Below are 23,309 nucleotides of genomic sequence, written 5' to 3'. Positions count from 1 at the left end.
TCTGTTAAAATAGCCAGACCTTAATTCATTTTAAAATAGAACCATGGCAGATTATATTCTTGAACATACTCCTTCCAAATTTGGATATAATTGGAATCCTATGGTATTTGATTTTTCAGAGTTAATCTTAACAGTAGGAGAGTTTCTAAAAATAGTATAAAAATAGTTTCACATGTTATACATCTAAAAAGTCTCAGGTTTGAAGAAGACCCTTTCGTCAGATTTGGGAATATTTTTATCAAAACGTCATCCTAATACAGGTTAGGAAAGGAAATAATAGCCTCGAACAGTTTTGTGTTGTTTTTATTGTGGATCTTTCTTTTTTCTTTTTTAAGATGGAGTTTTGCTCGTTTCCCAGGTTTGAGTGCAATGGTGCAATCTCAGCTCACTGTCACCTCCGCCTCCCGGGTTCCAGCGATTCTCCTTCCTCAGCCTCCTGAGTAGCTGGGATTACAGGCGTGTGCCACCACACTTGGCTAATTTTGTATATTTACTAGAGACATGGTTTTACCGTGTTGGTCAGGCCGGTCTCGAACTCCTGGCCTCAAGTGATTCACCCACCTCGGCCTCCCAAAGTTTTGGGATTACAGGCGTGAGCCATTACACCAGGCCTTTTTTGGATCTTTCTAAACATTTCACCCCAATATAGCTAAACACAGTTAACTTTGATCTCTTTACACCCACTTCATTTGGTATAAAATTCACTAGGTTGAAGATTTTGGTTTTTCTTTGAATCTGAAGGTGTTGTCTTAATTGTGTTACTAGAGATTATTCCATGTAGAGTCTAGACCATAGTTACTAACCAAGGCCGTATCAGATGTAATTTCAGACCTGCCATTATCTCTGTAGTCATGTTTGCTCATAGGAAAAAAAAATAGAAGCCGGATACTACTGTTTTCACCAAATTTAGTGATTGAGTATTGTTAGGTAGAGGCAGTGCTTATTTCGAAGGAACTAAATTCTATCTTTAAGAGTATTGCAGAGTGGGGCGGGGAGGGGTCACTTAAGAATCCTTTTAACGTTAAGGAGAATCCTTCTGTCACAAAAGTTGTTACAGGAATGATGTTGATATTGTTCCCAAATACTTTCTTTAAGGCATTTCTGTTTACATATTAGGTTGGTGCACAAGTAATTGCCTTTTTTTCAGTTACATTAATGGCAAAAACAGCAATTACTTGCACACCAAACTAATAGTATGATTTCTGAGAGAATTTTAAACCAACCCCTGATTCCTCCTCTTTATTACTTGGATTGAAAAATAAGACTTTGAGTCTAGTGGTAGTTTTTTTTTTTTTTTTTTTTCTTTTGAGACAGGATCTATCTCTTACTGCCCAGGTTGGAGTGCAATGGCATAATCATAGCAGCTCACTGTAGCTTTGCCCTCTCCGGCTCAAGCAATTCTCCCACCTCAGCCTTCTAAGTAGCTGGGACTACAGGTGGACACCACCATGCCTGGTTAATTTTTGTATATTTTGTATAGACAGGGTTATGGCATGTTGCCCAGGCTGGCCTCATTCCTGGGCTCAAGCAGTCCTCCTGCTTTGGCCTTCTGAAGTGCTGGGGTTAGAGGTGTGAGCCACTGTGCATGGTGAGTCTAGTAGTCTTGATTTCAAAAATTGATAGCATTAATTACCCATGTGTGATTATTAAACAATATTGAATTAATTTCTATAGCATTTAAGGTTTTTGTTTTTTGTTTTTTGCCTTTTTTTTTTTTTTTTTTGGAGAGAAGATCTCACTCTGTCACCTACACTGGAGTGCAGTAGTGCCATCATGGCTCACTGCAGCCTTCATCTCTTGGGCTCGATCAATCATCCTGCCTCAGCTACCGCACCCCCCCCCCCCCCCCCCCCACCGCCCCTGAGTAGCTGGGACTACAGGTGCATATGCCATTATGCCTAGCCAATATTTTTTGTTACTTTTGCAGAGACAGGGTTTTGCCATGTTGCCCAGGCTGGTCTCGAACTCCTGAGCTCAAGCCCTCCCCGTCGGCCTCCCAGAGTGCTGAAATTGCCGGTGTGAGCCACCACATCGGGTGCATATAAGTATTGCTTTGCATTTTTTTCTGTTCCTAGATTTATTTTTAAAAGTTACTTTTAACTCTGAGAACCTTGGCCATTAGTTTATAAACATGTTCTAGGGTTGGGAATTTTGAGTATAAAGGAGGTAATGTTATGAGTTCCTTTATCTCATACTTAAAGAAACTAGCAAATTCGTTGTGGAGTCAGGATATGTAGTAACTTCTCTAAACAGTCTTGTCAAATGGCAGTGTTGGTATTACCTTGTTATACCTATTTGACATAAGATGATACTGTTTTTGAGTAAAAATTGACCTCAATTATTTGTTTATAGACTGTCAGTTTTTTTAGTCTATTAAAAATTTTTATTTTAGGCTGGCTGAAGAAAGATTGTATATCTGTCTTGTGTTCTATATGTATGTAGTGTATTACAGTCTTCAAAGTGTGACTCTATGATTGTTCTTACCTTAGAAAAGAACAGAGCCTTTAAGTGGTTCTTTCAAGATAATGATTGTGGTAGACCCTTTTTTTCCTGATGTTGGGAAGCAGTTTTCAGTGTTTGGTTTGATGGAAATATCATCAGTTAGGAAACTGACATGTCACTGGTAGGAAGATGATAAAGATTAGTTTGTTAGTTTTGGTGCTTTCCACACCTAGTTATACTTAGTACCCTGAACCTAGAATGTGGATCTGTGATGAAAGTATGGTAGCTCATGTCTGTTGTTTTTATTGCTATATTAACTTAATATTTTGTATTCAATTTGTTTCATAACAAAATTTCATATTCCAGACAGGGTCTCGAATATGTCTCTATGTCATAATCGAGATAGAAATAATTCTTCATGATTACAACAATATAAGAACAAATATTGTTAGTATGCTTGTGAGACCAGGATATCACCAGTAAAAAATTGTAATTTGATAATTTTCATTCATTCTTTGAAGTTGAAAATATCAGTGTCTTCTAATTAATATTTATTGGTCATTTCATTAATTTTTTATGCCTTTATATTTTCCTGCTATTTAAAATTAATAGATGTTTGTTCTTTTGTGCAGTAAATACAAAAATGTAAATAATGGCCCATGGTCTCAGTTCCGAGGGATATATTGCTAATGTTATATATGTTTCCTTCTGAATGGTATTCTGTCATGTGTTCCTATTCCTTACTGAAGGTGTGGTCAGTAGCATCAAGGGTGGCTCATACTAGGATGTTTTGACAGTTTATATTAAGCATTTTGATTGGCTTGTACATTCTATAGCTCTTGTCAGTGGAAGACTTGTAACATGTTAATTTGAATGTATGAGGAATCAAACTCTTCTTGAGATAGGTCATGAAAATTAATATGGCTTTGTTTTTCTTAACAGGTATTTGTTTGCCTATGGAAAGGTTGTAAAGTATATAACACTCCATCTACCAGTCAAAGTTGGTTACAAAGGCATATGCTGACACACAGTGGAGACAAACCTTTCAAGGTAAGGATGTATGTGTATAAATTTTATTTATTTATTTATGACACAGAGTCTCACTCTGTTGCCCAGGCTGGAGTGCAATGGTGCCATTTTGGCTCCCTGCAGCCTCCACCTGTTGTGTTCAAGCGATTTTCCTGCCTCATCCTCCTGAGTAGCTGGGACTACAGGCGTATGCCACCACACCTGGCTAATTTTTGTACTTTTAGTAGAGATGGTGTTTCACCATGTTGGCCAGGCTGGTCTCAAACCCTTGACCTCAGGTGATTCTCCCGCCTTGGCCACCCAAAGTGGTGGGATTACAGGCGTGAGCCACTGTGCCTGGCTGGCTTTTTTTTTTTTTTTTTTTGAGAGAGTCTCGCTCTTTTGCCAGGCTGGAGGGCGGTGGTGCGATCTCAGCTCACTGCAAGCTCCGCCTCCCAGGTTCACACCATTCTCCTGCCTCAGCCTCCCGAGTAGCTGGGCCTACAGGTGCCCGCCACCACGGCCGCCTAATTTTTTGTATTTTAGTAGAGACAGGGTTTCATCATGTTGGCCAGGATGGTTTCAATCTCCTGACCTCATGATCCGCCTGCCTCGGCCTCCCAAAGTGCTGGGATTACAGGCATGAGCCACCGCGCCCGGCCTGTTGTTTTCTTTTAAATGTTAGCTTAAGCTGACATGTTTCCTAATAGGCATAATTTTGCTCCCCTAAATTTTTTAAAAAACAACCATTTGTTTTAACATTCTTGTACATACATTGAATTTCAAAAGTAGATGGAGATTAAGCTCGTTTGATCTGTTTTTTTCTATTTGAAGTACAGAAGTGTTGCTGTTGGATTAGGGTCTTGAAAATAGCTAGTGGTAGACTAATGAATGGAAGCCGTGTTGGTTTTTTTTAATACTTGGTGGTCTGGTTATGTTTTCTTACTGTCAAAGGTTTTGACATTTTCATTAGCAAACAACATTGACTATTATATAAAATAAATAAGTTGTAGGACATTAAAGGACTTTATTCCTTTGACTCAGTTTTGAGGTCACACTACTGAGTTTAGTTGTAATTAGTTGTAAATCACTTTTGTCAAATTAGATGTATTCTGGGAAATCTTTATAAAGAGCAAGTTTCTGTAAAAATCTTTTCCATTTATCTTTATGAAAAATTAAATATTTTGGTTTCTATTTATGGAAAGTAGCATATACCATAGAGATTAAAAGTTTGTGTTTAAAGGAGTTTAATAGTTATTAAAACCACATTTACTGGAATGAATACTGTGCCAGTAACTTCCCTTGGGTTTTGTAGAGAGTGAGGTAATTCTTGTGGAGTTGCTTTTAAAAACAACTTTTTTGGAAAAAGCAATCAACAAAACATTATAACAAAAGTTTACAGTAAGAATTATTTGTCTCTCTTTTGTTCCTGTTTCCCCCCTTCCTCCCAAATATGTAATTATTATTTGTTTCTTGTGATTTTTTCTAGTACTTCCTTATGCATCCACAAGCAGATAAATACGTAGTCTCATTCTCCTTTCTTACCCAAAGTCTAGTAAATTACTGTCTGTACCTTGCTTTAAAAAGAAACAAACTTAATTTTAGAGCAGCTTTAAATACACAGATTACTTGTTTTTCTATAAACCAAGTTTCTTCCATTCTTGAAATATTATATGGTATATATGTACCTTGCTTTTTTGTTTTAATTTGAATAGTCTCCCCCCCACCACAAGATGGAGTCTTGCTCTGTCGCTCAGGCTGGAGTGCAGTGGCATGATCTTGGCTCACTGCAACCTCCCCCTCTTGGGTTCAAGCGATTCTCCTGCCTCAGCCTCCCGAGTAGCTGGGATTACAGGCACATGCCATCACGCCCAGAAAATTTTTGTATTCTTAGTAGAGATGGGGTTTCACCATGTTGGCCAGGCTGATCTTGAACTCTTGACCTCGTGATCCGCCTACCTCGGCCTCCCAAAGTGCTGGGATTAACCACATCTGGCCCTAATTTGAATAGTTTTTGGGTAACAGGTGGTTTTTGGTTACATTGAATAAATTCCTTAGTGGTGATTTCTGAGATTTTGGTGCACCTGTCACCTGAGCTGCGTACACTGTACCAAGTGTGCAGTCTTTTATACCTAACCACCCCCACCCTCCCTCCTAGTCCCCAAAGTCTATTATATCATTCTTATGCCTACTCACAGCTTAGCTCCTAATTACAAATGAGAACAAAATGATACTTGGTTTTCCTTTCCTGAATTACTTCATTTAGACTAATGGTCTCCAACTCCATCCAGGTTTCTGTGAAAGCCATATTTTGTTCCTTTTTATGGCTTGAATAGTATTCCATGGTGTGTGTGTGTGTGTGTGTGTGTGTATCTATATCACATTTTCTTTATCCACTTATTGATTGAAGGACATTTACACTGGGTCCAGTTTTGCAGTTGCAAGTTGTGCTGCTCTAAACATGTGTGCAAATGTCTTTTTCATATAATGACTTTTTTCCCTCTGGATAGGTACCCAGTGGTGGGATTGCAGGATCAAATGGTAGTTCTACTTTTAGGTATTTAAGAAATCTCTGTACGGTTTTCTATAGTGGTTGTATTAGTTTATATTTTCACCAGCAGTGTAAAAATGTTCCCTTTTCACCATATCCATGCCAACATCTATTGTTTTTTGCCTTTTAAATTGTGGCCATGCTTCCAGCAATAAGGTGATATTGTGTGGTATTGTGTTGTATATCTTCTTTTGAGAAATGCTTATTCATGTCATTTGCCCACTTTTCGATGGGATTATTATTCTTTTTTTCTTGTTGATTTGTTTTTAGTTCCTTATTGATTCTGGACACTAGTCTTTTGTTGGATGCATAGTTTGCAAATATTTTCTCCCATTCTGTGGGTTGTCTGTTTATTCTGCTGATTATTTCTTTTTATGTGCAGAAGCTTTAGTTTAATTAGGTTTCATCTGTTTATTTTTGTTCTTGTTGCATTTGCTTTAGGGTTCTTGGTCATAAACACTCTGCCTAAGCCAATGTCTGGAAGAGTTTTTCCAATGTTATCTTCCAGAATTTTTATGGTTTAAGGTGTTAGATTTAAGTCTTTGCTCCATCTTGAGTTGATTTTTGTGTAAGGTGAGAAATGAGGATCCAGTTTCATTCTTCTGCATGTGGCTTGGCAGTTATCCCAGCAGCATTTGTTGCAAAGGGTATCCTTTCCCCACTTTATGGTTTTTTGTGTTTATTTTATTTTATTTTTTTATTTTATTTATTTTTTTTGAGACAGAGTCTCGCTTAGTCGCCCAGGCTGGAGTGCAATGGCGCGATCTCGGCTCACTGCAAGCTCCGCCTCCCGGGTTCACGCCATTCTCCTGCCTCAGCCTCCCGAGTAGCTGGGACTACAGGCGCCCGCCGCCTCGCCCGGCTAATTTTTTGCATTTTTAGTAGAGACGGGGTTTCACCGTGTTAGCCAGGATGGTCTCGATCTCTTGACCTCGTGATCCGCCCGCCTCGGCCTCCCAAAGTGCTGGGATTACAGGCGTGAGCCACCGCGCCCGGCCTTTTGTGTTTATTTTTTAGAGACTCAGTCTCACTTTGTCACCCAGACCAGAGTGCAGTGGCATGATCTTGACTCACTGCAACCTCTGCCTCCCAAGTTCAAGCAATTCTCCTGCCTCAGACTCCTGAGTAGCTGGGATTACAAGTGCCTGCCACCATGTCTAGCTAATTTTTGTATTTTTAGTAGAAACAGGGTTTTACCCTGTTGGTCAGGCTGGTCTTGAACTCCTGACCTGAAGTGATCTGCCTGCTTAGGCCTCCCAAAATGCTGGGATTACACGCGTGAGTCACCAATATTTGACTTTAATTTTTGGGATCTCTATTATGTTGGTCTGTGTGTCTATTTTATTCCAGGACCGTGTTGTTTTGGTAACCATAGCCTTGCAGTATAGAAAGTCAGATAATGTGATGCCTCAAGATTTATTCTTTTTGCTTAGTCTTGCTTTGGCTATCTGGGCTCTCTTGCGGTTCCATATGAATTTTAGGATTGTTTCTAGTTCTGTGAAGATTGATGATAGTACTTTGATGGGAACTGCATTGAATCTGTAGATTGCTTTTGGCAGTATTGTCATTTTTGCAATATTAATTCTACCCATCCCTGAGCATGGGATGTGTTTTCATTTGTTGGTGGTGTTGATGATTTCTTTCAGCAGTGTTTTGTAGTTTTGTTTGTAGACATCTTTCACCTCCTTGGTTAGGTGTATTCCTAAGTATTTTATTTTTTTGTAGCTGTTGTAATAGGGGTTAAGTTCTTGATTTTTTCTCAACTTCGTCATTGTTGGTGTAGAGCAGTGCTACTAATTTACGTTGGTTTTGTATCCTGAAAGATTACTGAATTTGTTTGTCAGACTACAAGCTTTTTGGATGAGTCTTTAGGGTTTTCTAGATATACGATCATATCATCAGCAAACAGCGACAGTTTGACTTCCTCTTTACCTATTTGGATGTCCTTTATTTCTTTTCTCTGATTGCTCTGGCTAGGACATCCAGTACTTACGTTGAATGGAAGTGGTAAGAGTGGACATCCTTGTCTTCTCATTTCTCACGGTGAATGCTTTCAACTTTTTCCCGTTCAGTAGAATATGGGCTGTGGGTTTGTAATATATGCATTTTATTACGTTAAGGTATGTTACTTCTATGCCAGTTTTGCTGAGGGTTTTAGTCATAAAGGGATGCTGGATTTTTTTGTTATATGCTTTTTCTGCATCTGTTGAGATCACGTGATTTTTTTAAAAATTCTTTTTATGTGATACATCACATTTACTGACTTGTGGATGTTAAACCATCCCTGCATCCATGGTATGAAACCCGCTGATCATGGTGGATTGCCTTTTTGATAGGCTGTTGGATTCGGTTAGCTAGTATTTTGTTGAGGATTTTTGCATCTATGTTATCAGGGATGTTGGTCTGTAGATTTATTTTTTTGTTATGTCCTTTCCTGATTTTGGCATTAGGGTGATACTGGCTTCATAGAATGATTTAGGGGAGGATTCCCTCTTTCTCTGTCTTTTGGAATAGTTTCATTAAGAATGGCACCAAGTCTTTTTGAATGTCTGATAGAATTCATCTGTGAATCCAACTGGTCCCAGACTTTTTGTTGACAATTTATTATACTGTTTCAATCTCTCTACTTGTTATTGGTCTGTTCAGAGTTTTTATTTCTTCTGATGTAATCTAGGAGGGTTGTATATTTCCCGGAGTTTATTCTCTCCTTTAGATTTTCTAGTTTGTGCATGTAAAGGTATTCATAGTAGCCTTGAATCATCTTTGTATTTCTGTGGTATCGGTTGTAATATCTTTCATTTTGTTTCTAATTGAGCTTATTTAGGTATCTTTCTTCTTTCTTGGTTAGTCTCATTAATGGTCTATCAATTTTATCTTTTCAGAGAACCAGCTTGTTCATTTATCTTTTGTATTTTTGTTGTTCTTTTGGTTTCATTTAGCACTGTTCTAATCTTTGTTATTTATTTATTTTCTTCTGCTGGGTTTGGGTTTTGTTTGTTCTTTCTTGTTTCTCTAGTTCCTTGAGGTATGACCTTAGATTGCCTATTTGTGACCTTTCAGACTTTTCTTTTTTTTTTTTTCTTTTTTTTGAGACAGAGTCTCACTCTGTCGTCTAGGCTGGAGTGCAGTGGCATGATCTCGGCTCACTGCAACCTCTGCTTCCTGGGTTCAAGTGAGTCTCCTGTCTCAGCCTCCCAGGTAAGCTGAGATTACAGGTGTGGGCCACCATACCCAGCTAAGTTTGGTATTTTTACAGGGTTTCACCATGTGGCCTAGATTGGTCTCAAACTCCTGACCTCAGGTGATCCACCTGCCTAGGCCTCCTAAAGAGCTGGGATTACAGGCGTGAACCACCTTGTCTGGCATTTGATGTAGGCATTTAATGCTTGAACTTGTCCTCTTAGCACCGCTTTTGCTGTATCCCAGTGGTTTTGATAAGTTGTGACATTATATTATTGTTCAAAGAATTTTTAAATTTCCACCTTGATTTCATTGTTGACTCAAGGATTATTCCAGAGCAGATTATTTAATTTCCATGTATTTGTATAGTTTTCAGGGTTCCTTTTGGAGTTAATTTCCAGTTTCATTCCACTGTGGTCTGATAGGATACTTGATATAATTTAGATTTTCTTAAATTTATAGAGACTTGTTTTGTGACCTGTCATATGGTCTGTCTTGGTCTATCCATGTCCTGATGAAAATAATGTATATCCTGGCCAGGCATGGTAGGTCTCACACTTTGGGAGGCCAAAGCAGGTGGATGGCTTTAGCTCAGGAGTTTGAGACCAGCCTGGGCAACATGGTGAAACCTTGTCTCAACAAAAAACAAAGGATTAGCTGAACATGGTGGTGCATACTTGTAATTCCAGCTACTCGGGAGGCTGAGGTGGGAGGATTGACTGAGCCTGGGAGGCAGAGATCACAGTGAGCCAAGATTGCGCCACTGCACTTTAGTCTGGGTGACAGGCCTCAAAAAAAAAAAGTATATTCTACAGTTTTTGGGTAGAATGTTCTGTAAATACTTGTTAAGTTCATTTGTTACAAGGTGTAGTTTAAAATCCATTATTTCTTTGTTTACTTTTAGTCTTTTTTCTTTTTTTTTTTTTTGAGACGGAGTCTCGCTCTGTCGCCCAGGCTCGAGTGCAGTGGCCGGATCTCAGCTTACTGCAAGCTCCGACTCCCGGGTTCACGCCATTCTCCTGCCTCAGCCTCCCGAGTAGCTGGGACTACAGGCGCCGCCACCTCGCCGGGCTAGTTTTTTGTATTTTTTAGTAGAGACGGGGTTTCACCATGTTAGCCAGGATGGTCTCGATCTCCTGACCTCGTGATCCGCCTGTCTCGGCCTCCCAAAGTGCTGGGATTACAGGCTTCAGCCACCGCGCCCGGCCTACTTTTGGTCTTGATGACCTGTCTAATGCTGTCAGTGGAGTATTGAAGTGTCCCACTATTATTTGGAAAACTTACTTGAGGGGAATAACTGAGGAAAACTTACCCTGGCCTTGCTAGAGATGTAGACATCCAAATATAAGAAGCTCAAAGAACAGCTGAGAAATTTATCGCAAAAAGATCATCACCTAGGTACACAGTCATCAGGTTATCTAAAGTCAAGATACAATTATTATTACATTATTATGTTGCTAGGATTGTTATTTGCTGTGTTTATTGTGTTGCTGTCTGTCTTATTTCTTAGGTCTAGTAATTGTTTTATGAATTTGGGAGCTCCAGTTGGATGCATATATATTTAGGATTGTTATTTTCCTATTGGACTAATTCTTTTATTATTTAATGTCCCTCTTTGTGTGTGTGTGTGGTTTTTTTTTTGTTTTTTTTTTTTACTATTGTTGCTTTAAAGTCTGTTTTGTCTGATACAATAATAGCTACGTCTGCTTGCTTTTGGTTTCTATTTGCATGGAGTATCTTTTTCCACCCCTTTACTTTAAGTTTATGTGAGTCCTTATGTGTTAGGTGAGTCTCTTGAAGACAGCAGATACTTAGTTGGTGGAATTTTATCCATTCTCCCATTCTCTATCTTTTAAATGTAGCATTTAGGCTATTTACATTCGGCATTAGGATTGAGATATGAACTAGTGTTGTATTCATCATGCTTGTTGTTGCCTTAATAGCTGTTTTTTTTTTTCCTTCATTGTGTTATTGTTTTATAGGTCCTGTGAGATTTATGCTTTAAGGAGATTCTTTTTTGTCTTGTTTTTGTCATGGAGTCTTGCTCTGTTGCCCAGACTGGAATGCAGTGATGCAATCTTGGCTCTCTGCAACCTCAGCCTCTCAGGTTCAAGCAATTCTGTCTGCCTCACCCTCCCAAGTAGCTGGGATTATAGGTGCCTACCACCACACCTGGCTCATTTTTGTATTTTTTAGTAGGGACAGGGTTTTGCCATGTTGGCCAGGGTGGTCTTGAACTCCTGACCTCAGGTGATCTGCCCACTTCGGCCTCCCAAAGTGCGGGGATTACAGGCATGAGCCACTGCGCCCAGCCGAGGAGGTTCTATTTTGGTGTGTTTTGAGCTTTTATTTCAAGATTTAGAACTTCTTTTAGCATTTCTTGTAATGCTGGCTTGGTAGTGGCAAATTCTCTTAGCCTTTGTTTGTCTGAAAAAGACTTGATTTCTCCTTCATTTATGAAGCTTAGTTTTGCTGGATACAGTATTCTTGGCTGATAATTATTTTGTTTCAGGCAGCTGAAGATGGGACCCCAGTCTCTTCTGGCTTGTAAGGTTTCTGCTGAGAAATCTGCTGTTAATCTGATAGGTTTTTCTTTATAGGTTATCTGATGCTTTTGTCCCATAGCTCTTAATATTCTTTACTGCATCTTGACTTCAGATAACCTGATGACTGTGTGCCTAGGTGATGATCTTTTTGCGATGAATTTCTTTTTTTTTTTTTTTTTTTTTTTTTTTTTTGAGACTGAGTCTGGCTCTGTCGCCCAGGCTGGAGTGCAGTGGCCCGATCTCAGCTCACTGCAAGCTCCGCCTCCCGGGTTTACGCCATTCTCCTGCCTCAGCCTCCGGAGTAGCTGGGACCACAGGTGCCCGCCACCTCGCCCGGCTAGTTTTTTGTATTTTTTAGTAGAGACGGGGTTTCACCGTGTTAGCCAGGATGGTCTCGATCTCCTGACCTTGTGATCCGCCCGTCTCAGCCTCCCAAAGTGCTGGGATTACAGGCTTGAGCCACCGTGCCCGGCTTTGCGATGAATTTCTCAGCAGTTCTTTGAGCTTCTTGTATTTGGATGTCTACATCTTTAGCAAGGCCAGGGAAGTTTTCCTCAGTTATTCCCCTCAAGTAAGTTTTCCAAACTTGTAGATTTCTCTTCTTTTTCAGAAACACCAGTTATTCTTAGGTTTGGTTGTTTGATGTAATCCCACATTTCATGGATACTTTATTAATTTTTTTAAAAATTATATTTTCTTTGTCTTTGTCTTTGTCTTTGATTGGGTTATTTTGAAAGCCTTGTCTTTGAGCTCTGAAATTCTTTCTTCTACTTGTTCTAGCCTGTTGTTGAAACTTTCCAGTGCATCTTTTTTTTTTTTTTTTTTTTGAGACGGAGTCTCGCTCTGTCGCCCAGGCTGGAGTGCAGTGGCCGGATCTCAGCTCACTGCAAGCTCCGCCTCCCGGGTTCACGCCATTCTCCTGCCTCAGCCTCCCGAGTAGCTGGGACTACAGGCGCCCGCCACCACGCCCGGATAGTTTTTTGTATTTTTTTGTAGAGACGGGCTTTCACCGTGTTAGCCAGGATGGTCTCGATCTCCTGACCTCGTGATTCGCCCGTCTCGGCCTCCCAAAGTGCTAGGATTACAGGCTTGAGCCACCGCGCCCGGCCCCCATCTTTTTTTTTTTGGGGGGAGACCAAGTCTCACTCTGTTGCCCAGGCTGGAGTGCAGTGGTGCTATCTCCACTCACTGCAGCCTCCGCCTCCCAGGTTCAAGTGATACTCTTGCCTCATCCTCCTGAGTAACTGGGATTACAGGTGCCCACCACCACGCCCAGCTAATTTTTGTATTTTTTTTTTTAGTAGAGACAGGGTTTCATCATCTTGGCCAGGCTGGTCTTGAACTCCTGACTTCACGTGATCCACCCGCCTCTGCCTCCCAAAGTGCTGGAATTACAGGCATGAGCCACCATGCCTGGCCTCCAGTGCATTTTCTGTTTCTCTAAGTGTGCCTTTTATTTCTAGAAGTTGCAAGTTGTGATTGTCCTTCCTTCCTTCCTTTCTTCCGTCCGTCCGTCCTTTTTTTAATTTTTTTTATTTTTTGAGGCAGAGTCTCATTCTGTCACCTAGACTGGAGTGCAGTGGCACAATCTTGGCTTATGGCAACCTGCAACCTCCACTTCCTGGGTTCAAGTGATTCTTGTGCCTCATCCTCCTGAGTAGCTGGGGTTACCAGTGCACCCCAACATCCCTGGCTAATTTTTGTATTTTTAGTAGAGACGGGGTTTCACCATGGTGGCAAGGCTAGCCTTGAACTCCCGACCTCAGGTGATCTGCCCGCCACAGCCTCCCGCAGTGCTGGGATTACAGGCATGAGCTATGGTGCCCAGCCTCCGGTGCATTTTCTGTTTCTCTAAGTGTGTCTTTTATTTCTAGCAGTTGTGATTGCTGTTTCTTTATGATGTCTTTTTCTCTGGAGAATTTTTCGTGCATATCCTGTACTGTTGTCTTTAATTTAGTTTTCACCTTTCTCTCATATTTCCTTGAGTAGCTTAATAATCAACCTTCTGAATTCTTTATCTGGAAATTCAGAAATTTCTTCTTGGTTTGGATGCATTGCTGGGGTTATAGAACCCTGTTTTGTTGTATTACCAGAATTACTTTTCTGGTGCCTTCTCATTTGTTTAGAGTCTTTCAGTGGAAAAGACCGGATGTCAGGGCTTGCTGTCTCCCACTTCCTCTAGGGATGGGGCTTCCTGAGAGCTGGACTGCGGTGATTGTTATTCCTCTTCAGGGTATAGCCATCCAGCTGCAGGGCTACCAGGCTCTGGGATGGTGCTGGGGAATGCCTACAAGGAGACCGGTGATGTGATTCATCTTCAGGTCTCCAAGCTTGTGGATACCAGCACCTGCTCTGGTGGAGGTGGCACAGGGGAGTGAAGTGGACTCTTTGATAGTCTTCGGTTGTAGATATGTTTAGTGTACTTGCTTTCTTGAATACTGGTTATGCTAGCAGTGAGCTTGTAATGTGGACACACTCAGGACCTCTGGTTGGCCAGGATGTTGCAGGCAGTGGAATTAGCTGTTGTTTTCCCCTTCTTGGGATCTGGGTTATTCTGTCATGAGTTGCTCTAATGGCCTCCGTTGGTTGGCCTTCAGCCAGGAGGTGACACTTTGAAGAGAGCACTAGCTGCAGTAGTAGTAAGTAGGGAGATTGCTTGCCCTAAGTTGGTCTGGGCAAGTATTTTGGTTTCTTGGGAGATGGGTGGGGCTATGTTTCCTGTTCAGCTAAAGGGGCAGGTAGAGAAATACCATCAGGTGGGAGCAGGGTTAGGTGGAATTAGGCTCAGACTCACTCTCCTTGGGTTCTGCTTGCCACAGCCACTGTGGGAGATAGGGTGTTGGTTCTCAGGCCAGTCGGGTTATGTTCCACAGGGGATTTTCGCTGCCTCTGCTGTGTCATATAGTTTACCAGCGAAATGGGAGATTGTGAGAGACCTGGTTGCGAGAGACCTCATTCAGCTCCCACGCAGTGGGTGAAGCCACTCTCACTCCCTTGGTTTCCGGCTCAGACCTTGCCCCAGGCTTCCCTGCTGAGAAAGCAAGGCCTTCAGACCTCGCCCCTTCCCATCCGCCTCCTCTGTGAGCAGCTCTGCGCTGGTAACTGTTCCCACCCACCTCCCTTTTCTGCTCAAGAAAATCCATGTCTAGCTGAAATTGATACTAATCTCATTTGAAGCTTCTTTTGCCCTGTGACCCTTCCCTAATTCTACTGGCTGTCTTTCTGCTAGTACCCTTGTGAGATACAGTCAGGGATGGCTTCCCTGGGCTCTAGCTAGAGGCTGGGAATGCTTACAAGGCATTTCCCACTGCTGCTTCTACTTTTGTATTTTGCACGGTTCCCTTAAATCTATTTCAGCCCTAGGTAAGGTTGAATCCTTCTCCCATGATCTGGATTTTCAGATTCCCCAGTGGGGATGTGTGTTTGGAGGCAGGTTTTCCTTCTCTTACGTTTTGGGGACTCACAGTTTTTTACCTGTCTCATGAAATTTGCAGCAGTGTACCGCTTCTTTCAAAGGATCTGTGAAGTTTTTCAGTTTGCCTGATATATTCCTGGGGTGGTTCTTGAAGCAAAAGTTCACGGTGTGCGTCTCTACGTGGTGTTCTCTCTGCCAGAGTGGGAGCTGCATGGTAGACCTTTCTTCTAAATCCATCTTCCTCCTCCCGATTGTTTGTATCTTGCTTTTTGAATGTACTTTATGCTAGGATCTTTTCATATCAGTTCGTAGTGAATAGTCTCATTTTTTCAGCTTCGTCGTCTTCCATTGTGTGATTTTAGGACTGTACCCAAACTTTGTAGATACACTTGGGTTGCTTCTTTTCTTGCTGTTGGAAATAGTGCTGTAGTGATGAATCCTGAATATGTGTCATTTTGTACATGTATAATTATGTATGTAGGAAATATCCCCTAAAATGATGTGAGTAGGTGGATCAAAGGTTAATGTAAACATTGGCAATTTTGATAACTTGCCAAATTGTCATTCCCTAGAGCTAGTGCCATCATCAGTAAAGTTAGAGTGTCTGCCTAATGTTGGAGTGTCTCCAAGGCTTTGCTGAGAGGGGATTGTCAAACTTTGGGATTTTTGCTAATCTCATGGGTGAGACATTATATCTTTTTTTTGTTGGTTTGTTTTTTGTTTTTTGTTGGGATACAGAATTTGGCTCTGTTGCCCAGGCTAGATGGAGCGCAGTGGCACGATGTTGGCTCACTGCAACATCCATCTCCTCAGTTCAGTTGATTCTCATGCTTCAGCCTCTGGAGTAGCTGGGATTACAGGCAGGCGCCACAATGCCCAGCCAATTTTGTTTTTTTTTTTGGTATTTTTAGTAGAGATGGTGTTTCACTACGTTGGCCAGACTGGTCTTGGACTTCTGGCCTCCAGTGATCCGCTCCCCCCTTGGTCTCAGAGAAATTACATCTTAATAGTTTTTTTTTTTTTTTGAGACGGAGTCTCACTCTGTTGCCAGGCTGGAGTGCAGTGGTGTGATTTCAGCTCACTGCAACCTCCGCCTCCCAGGTTCAAGTGATTCTCCTGCCTCAGCCTCCCGAGTAGCTGGGACTACAGGTACCCACCATCACGCCCAACTAATTTTTGTATTTTTAGTGGAAACGGGGTTTCACCTTGTTGGCCAGGATGGTCTTGATCTCGTGATCTGCCCGCCTTGGCCTCCCAAAGTGCTGGGGATTACAGGTGTGAGCCACCATGCCTGGCCCATCTTAATAGTTTTAATTAGTATTTCTTTCATTATGGGTTAGGTTGAACATCTTTTCATATGTTTAACCATTCAGATTTTTTTCCTTAATTTATTTTTAAAAAATAAGTGGTCTTTGAAGAAAAAAATGAAGCAGGTAGTAAATGAATGAATGAATAAATAAGTAAATAAATGGTCTAATTAATTTTCTGGGGCACAGGTCCTATTACTTTAACACCCCAGTGTTTCTTGTAGTCATACTACAGATCTTGGCCATGACATTTGCTAGAAATGTGACTGCGAACTGCTTTCTTAACTTCCTGTCTAATGTGTAGTTGGTAGTACTGGTTACCTCATGAAGTTCTTGTTCAGTGTGTGCACAATAAATATGAGGTTATTTATTAAAGTAAAAGAATCTTTTAAATCATTTACATCTTCAGTGTATTTCCATGTGTGTATGTGTGTGTAAGTATATTTTAAGGCAGCCATTCTGCTAGTTGATGATGATGTATATGCAGGTTAATTTCAAAGCCTGTACAAATGTTTTTTTTGTTTTTTCCAAATCCTCTTCTTAGAAACCGTAGACGTTTCCTATTGCAGAGGGGAAAGAAATTGTCGTTGAAAGAAAAAAAGTTAAGGTATATGATTTAGTGAGGTATTGTTCCATACATGAATCATAGGAATTATTTAAATCAATGAAACATTGATGTATAAAGTACATGGCACTATGCTGAGCGTTATGGAAATGAGGTAATGAGAAAAATAGAGTAGGCAGGGTGCCGTGGCTCATGCCTGTAATCCCAGCACTTTGCGGGGCTGACACAAGCAGATTGCTTAAGCCCAGGGGTTTGAGACCAGCCTGGGCAAAGTGATGAAACCTTGTCTGTACAAAAAAAAAAAAAAAATACAAAAATTAGCCAGGTGTGTTGGCGTGTACCTGTAGACCCACCTGCTCAGGAGACTGAGGTGGAAGGATCACTTGAGTCCGGGTGGTTGGGGCTGCAGTGAGCTGAGACTGCACTCCAGCCTGGGTGACAGAGAGAGACCCTGTCTCAAAAAAAAAAAAAAAAAAAGGGCAGGCCTCTATACTCAGGGAACTTGTAGTCTCTGGGTTTATACAGATCTAAAGAAGCTTAAATAATGAAATGTAAGTTATTTAATAGCGACCTATGAAAGATTCTCTGGGTTAGGGATCAATTAAATTATAACAGGGGCTGGGAAAGGATAGTAGAAGATGAGTGGCAGGTGACTATAGAGAGAGGAAGTGATAAGGTGATGTTTGAGGTGAGTCTCTGTTTTTTTTCATTTTGTTTAAAGATATGTTATAATGTATAGTTGTGTCTAATGCACACTTGTTTAACAGTTTTAACGATTTGTTTCTTATGTTTGTGTGCACATTTGTAACTACCATCCTGATGGAGAGTATTTCAGTAAGACAAGATTTCTAAGGTCCTTTGCTGCTCTGTCTCTTCTCCTGCCCTCCACCCATCTGCGCAGACTATATTCTAATTTCTTTCATACTTACTTTATGAACTCAGTCGTGTGAACTCTTGTATCTGGCTTTTTGTTCAGTCAACAAAATATCAGTGAGATTTGTACAGATTTTATGAAGAAGTCATTTAAAAACATTGCTCTGTAGTATTCCACTGTACAGATAAATCCATTCACTTGCTGTTGGGCATTTGGATTGTTTCCAATCATTGGTTGCTTTTTTTTTTGAGATGGGGTCTCACTCTGTCACCAAGTTTGGAGTGTAGTGGCTTGATCTCTACTGACTGCAGCCTCGATCTCCCTGGCTCAGATGTTACTCACACCACAGTCTCCCAAGTAGCTGGGATTACAGACGTGTGCTACCACATCCAGCTAGTTTTTTGTAGAGACGGGATTTTGCCTTGTTGCCCAGGCTGGTTTCGGACTCGCAGGCCCAAGCGATCCTCCCGCTGTGACCTCCCAAAATGCTGGGATTACAGGCATGAGGCACCATGCTCGACCATCTTTCGCTACTATGAACCAAGTTGCCCCATGGACATTCGTTTTTAAATGTCGTCTGATTACACATACATATTCATTCCTCTTAACTATATAGTATCTTAATACTACCAGTCCTTTCTTTTCTTTCTTTCTTTCTTTTTTTTGAGATAAAGTTTCTGTAACCCAGGCTGGAGTGCAGTGGTGCGATCTCAGTTCATGTAACCCACACCTCCCAGCCTCAAGCGATCTACCTGCCTTGGCCTTTCAAGGTGCTGGGATTACAGGCATCTACTGATCCTTTTAATTTTGGCCATTCTAGTGGATGAATAGTGGCATCTCATTGTGGCTTTTAATTTTTGTTTCATCGTTTTGCAGTGATGTTGACCACATTTTGTGCTATGGGTATCTGAATATTCTATTTTGGGTGAAGTGCCTATTCAAGTCTTTGCCAATTGTGTTAATTGGTTGGTTTGTCTTTTAATATTGACTTAATAGAAATTCTTCAGAAATTTTGAATATGTCTTTTGTTAGATATATGTATTGTAAATAACCTTCTCTTAGTCTTTGGTTATCCTCTTCCCTGTTTCTAATGGAGTCTATTGTGTTACGGTGACAAGGGGGATCATTTCAGGTATTTTTTTTTTAAGTACATAATTTATACACATAAAATTTAACATTTTTAAGGTTACTACAGTTCAGTGATTATTTAGTATACTCACAGTTTTGTAAAATTATTACCACTGTCTGGTTATAGAAAGTATGTAGACTTTTGAAAGAGAAAAAAGGGACCAGGTACAGTGGTTCACGCCTGTTATCCGAGCACTTTGGGAGGCCAAGGCGGGTGGATCATTGAGGTCAGGAGTTCGAGACCAGTCTGACCAACATGATGAAACCCTGTTTTTTCTAAAAATATAAAAATTAGCTGAATGTGGTAGCACGCACCTGTAATCTCAGGCATTTGGGAGGCTGATGCAGGAGAATAACTTGAAGCTGGGAGGCAGAGGTTGTGGTGAACTGAGGTCACGCCACGAGACTGGTCTGGGTGACAGAGCGAGACCCCACCTCAAAAAACATAAAAAATAGCAAAAAAGGGAGCATTTTAAAAAGTGAACTATTTAGGGAAGAGCATGTAGTTTCATATATATAAGCGATTATGGTAGCAGTTTGAAAATATTTAAAAACAAATATTTCTGATTAGTGAGCTTTGACTCTCTAGAAGTTAAATGTTAATTCAATTGGTGAAAAAATTTCTCATGTTTGTTTTGTGGTGAGCAAGATGAAGAAAGGGTCAGAAAGAATTATAGCAAATGATTGATGCATTGCAGAGCCTTTGACATTGCATATGTATATTATTATGTTACATATTTTAACTAAATGAATTCTTACAGTAATTCTTTGAGTTAATTACTCTTGTTGCCCTCATTTTCTAGATATGGAACTGAGGCAAGAACAGATTAAATTTTTTTTTTTTTTTTGAGGCATAGTTTTGTTCTGTTGCCCAGGCTAGAGTGCAGTGGTGCAATCTCAGCTCACTGCAACCTCTGGCTCCTGGGCTCAGGTGATCCTCCCACCTCAGTCTCCATAGTAGCTGGGACCACAGGCACATGCCACATGTCTGGCTAATTTTTGTAGTTTGTATATGTGTGTGTGTGTATATATATATATATATATTTTTTTTTTTTGTAAAGACAGGGTTTCGCTATGTTGGCTAGGCTGGTCTCAAGCTCCTGGGCTTAATCTTAAGATCCACTCACCTAGGCCTGCCAAAGTGTTGGAATTATAGGCGTGAGCCATCGCGCCTAGCCATATTAAATATTGTTTGTGGTCATGGTCAGTGGCAGATTCCGAATTTCAGAGGCAGAATCTGGGGTCGTTAATTATGTTACTCTGGTGTATTTGTCGAAACCAATAAATCAACATTTCTATTTGGAATTTTTTCTTCCTTTGATCACCTCATTATCTGTAAAACTGGTGCTTTCCGATTTGTGTTCTGATAGCCCCTTGTTGATCTTCATAGGACTTCTGGGAATATGAATACGATGATCTTAGTACTAACAAAGACAGTCTTAGGATTGCTTCATCCAAATAAATTTGTTTGGAAAAAGAAAAAACCAATTCAGTAATTCTGTGTTTCAAATTTTAGAAAAGCTGCTTGGCCACTAACATACTTTTTTTTTTTTTTTTTTTTTTTTTTTTGAGACAGAGTCTCGCTGTGTCTCCCAGGCTGGAGTGCAGTGGCGTGATCTCGGCTCACTGCAAGCTCCGCCTCCCGGGTTCACGCCATTCTCCGGCCTCAGCCTCCCAAGTAGCTGAGACTACAGGTGCCTGCCACCACGCCCGGCTAGTTTTTTGTATTTTTAGTAGAGACGGGGTTTCACCATGTTAGCCAGGATAGTCTCCATCTCCTGACCTCGTGATCCACCTGCCTCGGCCTCCCAAAGTGCTGGGATTACAGGCTTGAGCCACCGCGCCCGGCCTAACATATTTTTTTGTTGTTGTTTGAGACGGACTCTTGCTCTGTCGCCCAGAGCAATGGTGTGATCGCGACTCACCACAACCTCCGCCTCCCAGGTTCAAACTATTCTCCTGCTGCAGCCTCAAGGTTGCTGGGATTGCAGTCACCTGCCACCACGCCCAGCTAATTTTTGTATTTTTAGTAGGGACATGGTTTCATCAAGTTGGCCAGGCTAGTCTCGAACTCCTAACCTCAGGTGATCCACCTGCCTCGGCCTCCCAAAGTGCTGGGATTACAGGTGTGAGCCACCATGCCCGGCCAACATGCATTAATATATAGGGTATTTCAGTGGGAGATCACATTTAAAACAGTCAATGTTTGTATTAGTCTGTTTTTCACACTGCTATAAAGATACTACCTGAGACTTAGTAATTTGTAAACAAAAGAGGTTTAATTGACTCAGTTCTGCATGGCTGGGGAGAGCTCAGGAAAATTACAATCATGGTGGAAGGTAAAGGGAAAGCAGTACCTCTTCTTCACAAGGTGATGGCAGAGAGAGTGCAGGGGAACCTGCCATTTTTTAAAATCGTCAGATCGCGTGAGAACTCTCACACTATGACAAGAACAGCATCGGGGAAACCACCCCCCATGATCCAGTCACCTGGGAGGTTTCCCACTCAACACATGGGGATTATAATTCAAGATGAGATGTGGGTGGGGACACAGAGCCAGACCATATCAGTGTTCAACAACCAGCTTTTCCCTCATCATTGAAATCGGTTTCTTTTTCATCATAACACCATGTGTAGTGGCTTGAGTTCAGTGATAATTGATATATTTATGAGTGAAAATATAAAACATATTTGAAAACTAAAACCATACTCAGCAACATGAAATGCTCATGTAAAGAGGATGGTACTAGACTATTTGAAGCAACAGCAGATTTGTCTCTGCCTCATATTCTGTAGGATGTTGATTAATTGATGCCTAAAATTATTTTTTCCTTTAGCAGAGTTTGTATTTAAGTGAAATATGTGTGATTCTATTACATTTTTCTTTAATATAAGCACTCTTTAGTTCTAAATTTTACTTCTTTTTAAAAATGATTTTTGATTGATAAATGACCAAAATAAAAGATAAAACAATTTTCTGTTAGAATTCTCATTACTGATTTCGTTTCCAGGGACTGAATGATTGATGATTAAAATAAACTTTTTTTTTTTTCTGTTGGGGGAAGGTTAGAGATGGAGTCTCCCTTTGTTGCCCAGGCTAGTCTCAAACTCCTGGGCTCCAAGTGATTTTCCCACCTTGGCCTCCCAGAGTGTTGGGATTGTGTGTGCACTTGGACTAAAACTCTTGATGATTACTCTCTTGAGTTCTAGGTGCTACTAGGGCCTATTCTTTGGTGTCTGGAAGGATGCTGGGACAAAATGACTCTAAGACCCTATGGGGACCACATACAGATAATCTTGAGTGGAGTCATCGCAGAATCCCTCTGAATAGTATACTGGAGGGTTTAAGTCTGAACTGTTGTTACCTCAGCCTTAATTGTAGTCAGCCATTCTAATATTGGAAATGTAGAGTTTTTTCAACAGATTAGTTGAATAAACCAATACTAAACTAGGAACCCGATTGCAAAGATTTTCTTATATTAATATACAGTTATACAATAGGAGATAGAAAATACAGGCATAATAACTTCTAAAACAGTGAAGTGAGGAAAGTGAGTATTTTATGGCTTATTCTGTGGTAGCACTGGGTAATAGAAATATATGTGAACCACATGTTGTTTTAAATTTCCTAATGCCACATTAAAATAAAAAAACAGGTGAAAATAATTATCTTTGGTTTTACCTAATATATTATTATTTCAGCTTTATCAATTTACAAAATCAGTAAATTGTACTTTTTGATGCTAAGTCTTACAGATATGGTGTGTATTTGAGACTTAAAACATTTCTCGATTCAGACTAGCCACGTTTCAAATGCTCGGAAGTTACATGTATCTAATGGATATATGTATTGGATGGTACAAAACTAACCCATCAGGGTAAATAAACACTCTCAATTCAAGTATCAAGCAATTTTGAGTATCAGGTTTTATGTATTTATTTTTTACTTTTTTTTTTTTTTTAAATTGTGACTGAGTCTCACGCTGTTGCCCAGGCTGGAGTGCAGTGGCATGGTCTTGGCTTGCTACTCTGCGTCCCAGGCTGAAGTGATTCTTGTGCCTCAGCTTCCTGAGTATCTGGGTTACAGGCTTGTACCACCATGCCCATCCCAGCTAATTTTTTTTTTTTTTTTTTTTTTGAGACAGAGTCTCACTCTTTTACCCAGGCTGGAGTGCAGTGGCATGATCTCAGCTCACTGCAGCCTCCCCGGCTAATTTTTGTATTTTTATTAGAGATGGGATTTCACCATGTTGACCAGACTGGTCTTGAACTCCTGGCCTCAGGTGATCCACC

General features: G+C 40.7%; 1 protein-coding gene across 6 annotated transcripts in view; it reads left to right on the top strand.

Moving 5' to 3' along the window:
* Positions 1-23,309, top strand: part of LOC105481303 (AE binding protein 2) — a 136,485-nt gene that overhangs the window by 31,021 nt on the left and 82,155 nt on the right. For all 6 annotated transcript variants that reach the window (XM_071072105.1, XM_071072104.1, XM_071072103.1 and 3 more), the window contains exon 3: positions 3,385-3,492. In XM_071072105.1, the coding sequence (XP_070928206.1) occupies positions 3,385-3,492 (108 nt within the window). The remainder of the gene's footprint in view (positions 1-3,384; positions 3,493-23,309) is intronic.

The sequence above is a fragment of the Macaca nemestrina genome, chromosome 10 (genome assembly GCF_043159975.1).
Source record: "Macaca nemestrina isolate mMacNem1 chromosome 10, mMacNem.hap1, whole genome shotgun sequence".
NCBI classification, from domain to species: Eukaryota; Metazoa; Chordata; class Mammalia; order Primates; family Cercopithecidae; genus Macaca; species Macaca nemestrina.
Note: the sequence above shows the minus strand (reverse complement) of the source record. Positions and strands in the feature narration are given on the sequence as shown.